This window comes from Cololabis saira, chromosome 1, assembly GCF_033807715.1.
Source record: "Cololabis saira isolate AMF1-May2022 chromosome 1, fColSai1.1, whole genome shotgun sequence".
Classification (NCBI taxonomy): domain Eukaryota; kingdom Metazoa; phylum Chordata; class Actinopteri; order Beloniformes; family Belonidae; genus Cololabis; species Cololabis saira.
In genome coordinates, this window is record NC_084587.1 from 6,226,310 (window position 1) to 6,236,878 (window position 10,569).

The 10,569-nt window shown below is 40.9% G+C and overlaps 1 protein-coding gene across 1 annotated transcript; it reads left to right on the plus strand.

Moving 5' to 3' along the window:
- Nucleotides 1–745: 745 nt before the first annotated feature.
- LOC133450593 (arf-GAP with dual PH domain-containing protein 2-like) lies at nt 746–9,925 on the plus strand. Its single transcript, XM_061729344.1, has 11 exons — nt 746–1,208; nt 1,641–1,771; nt 3,874–3,965; nt 4,187–4,275; nt 5,848–5,960; nt 6,058–6,204; nt 6,377–6,460; nt 7,719–7,781; nt 7,864–7,941; nt 8,795–9,023; nt 9,750–9,925. The coding sequence occupies exons 1-11, from the start codon at nt 1,121–1,123 to the stop codon at nt 9,776–9,778; spliced, it is 1,143 nt and encodes a 380-aa protein (XP_061585328.1). The 5' UTR covers nt 746–1,120; the 3' UTR covers nt 9,779–9,925.
- The last annotated feature ends 644 nt before the right edge of the window (nt 9,926–10,569 follow it).

The following is a 10,569-nucleotide window of genomic DNA, read 5'->3' on the forward strand; positions in this document are numbered from 1 at the left end:
TTGACTTTTTTCCTCAAAGTTTTGACTTTTTTCTTGACATTTAGACTTTTTTCCTCAAAATTTTGACTTTTTTATCAAAATTTTGACTTTTTTCTCGATTTTTCAACTTTTTTTCTCAAAATTTTGACTTTTTTATCAACATTTTGACTTTTTTCTCGAGATTGTACTTCAACATTAATCTTGACATTTCGACTTTTTTCTTGACATTTCGACTTTTTTCTTGACATTTCGACTTTTTTCTCGACATTTACTTTTTTCTCGACATTTCAACTTTTTTCTTGACATTTCGACTTTTTTCTCGACATTTCAACTTTTTTTCCTCAAAATTTCGACCTTTTTTCCTCAACATTTCGACTTTTTTCCTCAAAATTTTGACTTTTCTCGACATTTCGACTTTTTTCCTCAAAATTTTGATTTTTTTCCTCAATATTTTGACTTTTTTCTTGAGATTGTACTTCAACATTAATCTTGACATTTCGACTTTTTTCTTGACATTTCGACTTTTTCCTCGAAATTTTGACTTTTTTCTCGACATTTCGACCTTTTTCTTGGCCTTTCGCCATTTGCCTTCATTCTAAGGCTTATACAAGACTTTTCATTTTTTTTGGCTCCAGACATACCGGTATTTGTTTTTTGTGTTTTTGGTCCAATATGGCTCTTTCAACATTTTGGGTTGCCGACCCCTGGTTTAGGCGGTCTGGACTACAAGTCTAGCATCCACCCACAGAGGTTTTTCTATCCTTCATTTTACTTCCTGTCAAAAAGGCCCCACAAACAAAGCTCATATTTACAGCAGTTTCCCCACAAATGCATCACCTCATCCACGTCAGTCACACTCTTCCTTCTCTGCGAGCCTATCAGCTGACTGGGCAAGTCCATCACCCCCGTCCGTCGCAGCGTGGCGTCTGCTGCACTTCCTTTCGCAGTTATTCCTGGACCTCTGCATTTGTGTGCAGAACAATAAACTTCATGATGCTGCCCTACTAAGAGGAAATGCTGAGCCGGTGACTAGAAACGATGGTTTTAGCTGCCACAGCACAAGGGCTGTAAGTGTGTGTGGTTGGCAAACATGGACTTAGACCCTGGCAGCCGCCTGGCCTGGATCTGAGTACCGACATCTATGGCCTCTCTGGGACGAAACAACAAGATCCTGCTGGACCTGGTGCGGCAGCCGGGGAACGACTCCTGTGCTGACTGTGCAGCTCCCGGTGAGTCCTCTCAGACACTTTCATGACTGAAGTTTGCCCCTTTTTTGCTTCGTATGCCGAGATCCTTTCACCTTACCTGAAACTCTTTTTCTTTTTAATCATTATTGTAGATTTCACTGTGTATCGTGATGTTTTTTTCCAGAGCAGAAAGCATAAGTTAACAGTGAGTCCACTTGATGTTTTGGAAACAAGAGCAGTATCATAAAAGAACATTTCATAACCATGTCATGTTTTGTCGTAAACTAGTATAAGGGGAAGCAGGGCACCTACCGTGAGTCTGTGATATGACCTCATTGTTCCTCTTATAACTCTCAACACAGTTTACACCGTGTTGTTGAAAGGAAGCGGCAGAGAAATGTACACTTTTCTCTTCTTTGTATTTGGTTTTTACTTCTGTCTAACAAAGATCTGTGAATTAAATGTGGCCCCCAGAGCCCGACTGGGCCTCGTACACGCTCGGCGTCTTCGTGTGCCTCAACTGCTCGGGGATGCATCGCAACCTGCCGGCGGTCAGCAGGGTGAAGTCCATCCGGCTGGATTACTGGGACGACTCGCTGGTGGAGGTAGCGGCTCGCAGCTTCTCTGACCAGAAGTATCTGGAAAAGTGAAGGAGTAGTTGATGATTTCTGCCTTTTTATTTTACACCAAAACGATGCATCTTGAATAAAACGATGAAGATGTGATCAAAGTTTAACTTAATATTTGACTTCTACCACCATTTCCACTAAAGGTGCCTTTTTCAGCGGCTGGAAAGCACATGTGGTCCACGTGGGCCTCGTTAATTCAATCTATTGAGTTTATCTTAATCCACCGGCTCACCAGAGCTGCCGATATGAAACCGAGTCTACGGATGAAGGAGGTCGTCATCGCGCTGGGAAAAGCAGCATAAACCCAGATGAAAAATAGCCAAAGGAGTGACCAAATCAACAGTTTGGTACATGCTTAAAAGAAAAAAACATCAGAAGATCTGGAAAACCACAAAAGACAATTAAAAGTCCTTCAAAACATCAACAGAGAAGTCAAGAATATTCTGGAGAAGGTGGGAGTATCATCGTCAAATTTACAATCAAGAGACGCCTTCATGGATGCAAATACATGGTTAAATTCAATTCAATTTTATTTATATAGCGTCTAATACAACAAAAGTTGTCTCTAGACACTTTCCAGAGACCCAAAACATGACCCCACGAGCAGTTATTACATAAACAATGGAAGGTAAAAACTCCCCTAGTGGGAGAAAAACCTTAAGCCAAACAGTGGCAAGAAAAACTCCCCTTTAGGAGGAAGAAACTTGGACCAGGACCTGGATCATAAGGCGGGACCCTCCTGCCGAGGGCCAGACTGGGGGAGTCGGGGACGGCAACAGCACAGCAGGCAGGTGGAAGCAGCAACGGGATGACCAGGGGTGGGGACCGCAGGCCAGCACGCAGCTCCCGAAGCTCCGGCCCAATCAGCAAGTTCCAGGTTGGGGTGCAGGGAAAGGTTGAGAAGGGGCAGGGCCCACGCTGCAGGTTCCAGTGTTGTGCATTCAGAGATGCTTTTCGCCACCGGCAGAGGATGCTGCATCATGTACAAAAGAGAAAAAAGAGAAGAAAAGGGGGAGCCAGCACAAGAAACTACAGGACAACTCTAACACACTACAGTTTACACTACCTAGAGATTTACCAACACCAGCTAGAGGTTTACTAAACACTAACTATAGCTTTACTAAACAGAAAGGTTTTAAGTTTAGTTTTAAAGGTTGGTTTGGAAGTTGGTTCCATAGTAACGTTGCCTGATAGCAGAACACCCGCCCTCCAAATCTACATTTGGATACTCTAGGAACTACGAGTAAACCTGCGCTCCGAGAACGGAGAGCTCTGACAGGAACATAAGGCACTATCAGGTCTTGCAAATAATGCGGAGCTAAGCTGTTTTGGGCTTTATACGCAAGTAATAACATTTTAAATTGGATTCTGAATTTTAAGGGTAACCGTAACAGGGTTCGACTCAAGGTTCTGGAGGATCTGAGATGCCGCTGGTGCCAGGGGGGAAACTCAGGGGCCTGCCAACGATTTAAACTGTGGCCCGGTCGGTCTTCACCGATCCACAGTCGCCATCGGAGGCACCAGAACGCTGATCGGGATAAATTTGAGAGAAAAGACAAAAGAAAAAGAATCGAAAGACAGTTGCGAAAGGTTCTGGAGGATCTGAGATGCCGCTGGTGCCAGGAGGGAACTGGGGGGCCCACCAAGGATATAAACTGTGGCCCGGTCGGTCTTCACCGATCCACATTCGCTATCGGAGTCACCGGAATGCCAATCGGGATAAATCTGAGAGAAAAGACAAAAGAAAAACAATCGAAAGATTAAAAAGCACATTTCAACTTGCGGCCAGGGCTGTAACCACAACGCCTGAGGGCTAAAAAGCCCATTCTAGTGAAACTTTGATCACATCTTGATGGACGTTTATTTAAAAGCCATTGTGCTGGTGTACGAAGGCGAAATCCTAAAAACTCGTCTTGTCTTAATACTTCGGGATTATGTCTATGTTTTTTGTACTTTTTAAGATGTAACACGATTCATCATTAGTAGGAGAAAGACAAGACTCTGCACATTTTGGGGAAGTCGGTAAATATAGCGTGTCCTCTATTAACGTTTGAAAACCTCACATCTTGTGGTTTCAGTTCATGCAGGAGAGGGGGAACTCTGCAGCCAGAGCCGTTTTTGAGAAGTGCGTCCCGGCGTTTTTCTACCGGCCGCAGACAAAAGACTGCATGTGAGTGACTCTCCCTCTTTCACCACTCGTTCACCACTCGTTCACCTCATCCTATTAGCAGAAGTAGAGAGCCGGGACTTGATAGGCGTCTTTCAAGTGAATGGAGCAGTATCTGGCCACATAGGGAAAGAGGAATGGTGCCGCGGTGGAGCTGACGCTGGTGAAACTCATTAATGACTCAGCTTGTGTTTACTTTCACAACTATGTCTTTTATCTCCCAGAGTCCTCAAGGATCAGTGGATCCGCGCAAAGTATGAACGAAGAGAATTCACGGGTGAAAGCAACTGCTTTCTGAAGACGTATACCTCAGGTGAGTACGCCGCCACCGGAGCAACACATCTGGAATTACTCGCTGAAAGATCGACGTGTACTTACGCGATAAAATATTATCAGGTCCTCAACAGGTCTTAAAGTTGGGTAAATATATCCTCAGGTGAACAGCAACACGTGATGTATTAGAAACACTATCTAAACCTGTGGTTAGGGTTTGTCAAACTAGAATGGAGATGGGCTTTATGGGATGTCTCATGCCCGCCCTTTAGGAGGTCTTTTGTTGGTACCGGTCTGGTTGTCGCCCTGCCTACATCAGATGCTTTGTTTCTCTGATGGGTTGTATGCCTACCTAGACCTAACAGAGACCCAACGGAGACCGAAGAGAGACCTAACGGAGACCCAATAGAGACCTAACAGAGACCCAGCAGAGACTTAACAGAGACCCAACGGAGACCCAACGGAGACCCAACGGAGACCCAACGGAGACCTAACCAAGACCTAACGGAGAGCCAACGGAGACCCAACGGAGACCCAACGGAGACCTAACCAAGACCTAACGGAGACCTAACAGAGAGCCAACGGAGACCCAACGGAGACCCAACGGAGACCTAAAGGAGACCTAACAGAGACCCAACAGAGACCCAACAGAGACCCAACAGAGACCCAACGGAGACCCAACAGAGACCTGAAAGAGAACCAACGGAGACCCAACGGAAACCCAACAGAGACCCAACAGAGACCCAACAGAGACCCAACAGAGACCCAACAGAGACCCAACAGAGACCCAACAGAGACCCAACAGAGACCCAACAGAGACCCAGCAGAGACCCAACAGAGACCCAGCAGAGACCCAGCAGAGACCCAACAGAGACCTAAAGGAGACCCAACGGAGACCCAAGGGAGACCCAAGGGAGACCTAACGGAGACCTAACTAAGACCTAACAGAGACCCAACGTAGACCCAACGGAGACCTAAAGGAGACCCTACAGAAACCCAACGGGGACCTAACAGAGACCTAAAGAAGACCAAACAAAGACCCAACAGACACCTAACGGAGACCCAACGGAGACCCAACAGAGACCGAATGGGGACCTAACGGAGACCTGAGAACTGGTATTACGAGACCGAAACTTGTCATTTAGCACGTTAACTCAGTAGATATCTCAGCAGACAAACACATAGTCATCACTTTTCTCCTTCCCTTGCTGTTTCTATGTTATTTTGGGATATTTCAACCTACAGTCATACACATTACTTCTATAAATAGTGTTTTTAAACCGTAAGAGAGCTGAAACATCATACAGGACGTGATGACTTCAGGATATATTTGCCAACACTAGTTATGTAAACTACTGATATATCTAGTGTACTTGATTTATCACACTGTGCTTCTGCATTTTGCCTTAGTTTTATTGAATAAACAACCCCGGAGGGTTTTGTGTCGTCTGCAGTGGTTCATCTGTTCAGTGAAGTTGTATTGACCTGATTTCAAGACCTGGTTATGACCAGATGTTGCTTTTTTTAGCTTCCTGATGAGTAAAACGTGAGAGTATAAAGGGAGTTTTAGTTCCTTTCCCTCCATGACTGTATATGTGGTGTTTCCACCCAGAACTGTTTGAGTCAACGCTCTGGAAGAAGGGTAAAGACAACAAGCAGTTTCTGAAGAGGGTCTTCCTGCTGTCACAGAAGGACTTCACCCTCAGATACTTCATCAAAGAGGACGTGAGTCCCTGTCTTGCTTCACATTCATTGATGAGCCTGATTTGGTCTAATCTGATCCGTTCTAATGAAGATATTTCGTCCTCTCATTACAACCAAGTCCAAGGTTCCCAAAGCCGTGATCGGCATGAAGGAGCTGAACGCAGGTTTCCAGCCTGAGAAGATTGGCCATCCTCACGGCCTGAGGATTTCCTACCAGGAAGATGAACATATGAGGAACCTGTTTGTTTACCACGAGGACGGGCAGGTGAGGCGTGTCGCTGCACGTATAAATCTCAGCTTGACAGCTGACAGAAATACAATGCAATCAAATATAACTTTTATCGCTCCGTCCATTTTAAGTGTAAAGTATGAACTGTCCGGATAAACACTTCACTGTCCATTTCCCTGATATTCCTCCTTTAATCTGTCTGATTTAGACAATCGTGTCTTTCTTCAACGCTGTTCGGGCTACACGCTTGGCTTACCTCGTGAAGAAACATCCAACTCTCCGAAATAATGAGGTGAGACGGTTTATTTTTCTACAATGTTCATCACATACAGTTGCAATCAAATCGATTAAAGCCGTAAAACTTCTCAAATGACGGGAGAACTCAAGTGAAACAATCCAGCAGAGAAATTGCAGAACACCCAGGTCATCCTGGGGAGTCGGTTTGTAAACGCGATGAACAGATCAAATCCTGCCATCACATGCATATGGAAGAGGATTAAGGCCACCAAAGAAGAAAAAGAGAATTCTGAGGAAAAAAAGTGACTGACTTTAATCTCAAAATTCAGCCTTAGGTTTCTGAAAAAAGTCAGACTTCGGAGATTAAAATCAGAATTCAGACTTTTTTTTTAGAAATGAAAACAAAATCCTTTCGAAAATGTTTTTTTTGCTTTCGGTGTCAGAAGTCTGAGATTATGGTCAGAATTCTGATTTTGATCTCAGAATTCAGGGATTAAAGTCAGAATTCTGAGATTAAAATCAGAATTCAGATTTCTTTTTTAGAAATGAAAAAAAAATCATCCCATACACTTTTTTTTAGGTTTCCGAAAAAAAAAATCAGAATTCAGAGATTAAAGTCAGAATTACTGACTTTTTTTTAGAAATAAAAAAAAATCCTCCCTAAATTTTCTTTTGCTTTAGGTTAGGACTTTTTTCTCAGAAGTTTTTTTTCCCTTCAGCAGCCCTAATCCTCTTGCGTAAATGCAGTGTGTGCAGGGAACAGATTCATTTTTCTCAGGAAACAACATGAACCAGTCCCATATCCGGGATGCAGAGATGCTCCTTCGCAGTAATATGTTTGTGATGGTCGTCAACAAACACCGCCAGCCTTCTTTTTTTATTTAACACATCCGCCTGCATTCACACTTCTTGTTTTTTATGTTTTCACTCGGAGATCTTTGGTTTCATTTCCCAGTAATGTGACATTGTCCTTGAAAAAGGGTTCAAGGATCCTCCTCCTTCCTCTCCCGCCCAGCAGACCTCAGCGTCTCCTCCTTACCTCAGCATTTATCTCTCATCACCGTTATTCTTCTTATTACATGCTGCAAAGGTCCAGGATAAAGTGCAGGAATTCGTAGAGAGACGTTATAAGAAAAGAACTTCAGCAAAAAATAAATAAAAGTATAAACGTCAGTTAAAAAGTTCAGAAGAGACTGTTGACCACTGGAAAAACGTGTTTAATCACGGACCTTTCAGAGGATTTTCATCGCAGCTGTAGATTGTTGGACTCTTAAACTGCCTCCATCGTTATCTAACAGCTCTTCTTTGCACAGTTGATACCTCAGATCTCAACACGGTGTCTGAAGGAGGGCTACATGGAGAAGACGGGACCAACGGTGTGTTGGATTAAAGTTCTCATTTCTCTTGAGTTGATCATCCAGTTTAAGTGGTTTGACGTGTTTTTGTGTGCGTTTGCAGCAAAGAGAGCCGTTCAAGAAGAGGTGGTTCACGCTGTGCTGCATGAACCGGAAGCTGCTGTACTTCAAATCCCCACTGGTAACAACCTTTGAAAGGCATTCATTATTTAGTATAATATATAAAACATATATTATATGTAATATATACTGTATATGTGTATATTATATTATACAGGACTGTCTCCGAAAATTAGAATATTGTGATAAAGTTCTTTATTTTCTGTAATGCAATTAAAAAAACAAAAATGTCATACATTCTGGATTCATTACAAATCAACTGAAATATTGCAAGCCTTTTATTATTTTAATATTGCTGATTATGGCTTACAGTTTAAGATTAAGATTCCCAGAATATTCAAATTTTTTGAGATAGGATATTTGAGTTTTCTTAAACGCCATGATCAGCAATATTAAAATAATAAAAGGCTTGCAATATTTCAGTTAATTTGTAATGAATCCAGAATGTATGACACTTTTGTTTTTGTAATTGCATTACAGAAAATCACTATATATATATATATATATATATATATATATATATATATATATACATATACTGTATATGTGTGTGTGTGTGTATACATATATATATATATATATATATATATATATATATATATATATATATATATATATATATATATATATATATATATATATATATTTATATGTGTATATATGTATATATGCATGTGTGTGTTATACATATACATATGTCCCGTTTAAGTTTATTAATTATACCATTAAGTATAAAAGCTTAGTATTAACTGATTACAGTTTAACCTTCAAATTACAAACTGTGTGTCTTACTTTAACAATAAAGAGCATTTTTGTGACTCTACAACATCCTGCTCTGGCGGTTCTACATCTGGTTCCAGAAGCGTCTCTTGTTTCAGCGTTTTATCCACCAGTGTTTCTCCGTCTCCCCTCAGGACGCCACGGACCTGGGCGCCGTGTTCATCGGCTCAGAGAACCACGGCTACTCGGTGACGGAGAGCAGCGGCCGGGGAGCGAGGGCCGGCCGGTGGCGCTGGGGCATCACGCTGGAGACGCCGGGCCGGCAGTTCCTGTTCATGTGTGAGCAGGAGCAGGAGCAGCGGGACTGGCTGGAGGCCTTCAGGACGGTCATCGCCCAGCCCATGTCCCCGGAGGACTACAACAGTACGACCTCGTCCTCCCAGCCCATACCATGATGGGTTCATGAGATTTTATTTGAAGATTTTATTTCGAACATGCATGATAAAAAAAGAGTACAAAAAAGTAAAAAAACAGAATACAAATGAATACATGCTCGAAACGGAGTAGGAATGAAGTAACCACTTATCGAGTCCTACCCCCGAATCTTACATATATTCTTACATATAATAAGACGAGTTTCAATAAGCTTACTTATAAAACACCCATACCTACTTTAATAACTGTTCTATACAGTGAAATAATAAAAATTATATATAAATATAGTCAAAATCAAAACAAATCAAGGCAAACAAAAGAAACCAAAACAAAGGCCCAGCATTTAGTTGTGCTACTATGTATGTATGTACTAATAAAAGTAATTATAATATATAGTATTATATTATCAATACTTTACTATAATACTACAATATAATAGAGAACAATAGACCGCAATGGTATAACAATATACTTGAATAACTATATAAGAGTAGATATGCTATATACACTGGTTCATATATTTACCTCCAATTATATACATAAAAATGACTATAAATCTATATATTGACATATCTACATATAACTATAAATCAATATATATTGGTAGAGATATACACAAATACTGTACGTATAATACAACTCTATATCCATTTACATACATAGATCAGAATAACTTATTCTCTTATTTTTGATTTTTGTCCCTCTTTTATCCAGATGAGGCCAGTTTGAGGAGGAAGAAGTGACGTGGACTCGTCTCTGGTGACGTCAGATCCTTCATCATTCATTAGGAGAAATCATTAAAATGTACTTTTACATGATGGATTTACTGTCACAAATTAATTATTGTATTTATTGAGTTTAAATATGACACTTTTTATATTTGTGTTGATATTTTGTATTTTATGTTTTTTATGTTGTGTAATTTGCACATTTGGACAAGATTACTAATTTACACTCTTTTTTTTTTAACCCTTTATAGAACTGTGTCTTAATCATCATAAAGTTTAGAATTCATGTTATTAAATAGTTTTGTCAACTTTGCTTCATCGTGAAGTTTTTTCCGTCTGGAATTAACATGAATGAAAACGAGAAGAAGTACGGTAACTTAAAGTTGTTTATGACAGAGTTTGAATTAAAAAACAAAAAAAACTCTTAACCGAAAAAAAAATTTCCAGACAGATCTATTATGATGGAGGGATGGATGGACAGATGGATGAATGGATGGACGGATGGATGGATGAATGGATACATAAATATATAGACCAATGTAAAACTATATTGTGGACAGAGAATAATGAATGAATGGATGGATGGATGGATGGATGATAGAAAGAGGGAAAGAAGGATGGATGGGCGGATGGAGGGATGAATGGACAGATGGATGGATGGAGAGAGGGATGGGTGGTGGACAGATAGATGGATGGATCAATGGATGGATGGATGCATAAATATATGGACAAATGTAGAATAGAATAGAATAGAATAGAATAGAATAGAAGACTTTATTGATCTCCCAGAGGAGAAATTCAATGGT

What these genes read in the sequence shown, in the direction of transcription:
- LOC133450593 (XM_061729344.1), top strand. Translation starts at nt 1,121, where the DNA reads ATGGCCTCTCTGGGACGAAACAACAAGATCCTGCTGGACCTGGTGCGG. An exon ending in TGCTGACTGTGCAGCTCCCG is followed by an intron (nt 1,209 to 1,640) that starts GTGAGTCCTCTC and finishes TGTGGCCCCCAG; the next exon opens with AGCCCGACTGGGCCTCGTAC. An exon ending in TTTACCACGAGGACGGGCAG is followed by an intron (nt 6,205 to 6,376) that starts GTGAGGCGTGTC and finishes TGTCTGATTTAG; the next exon opens with ACAATCGTGTCTTTCTTCAA.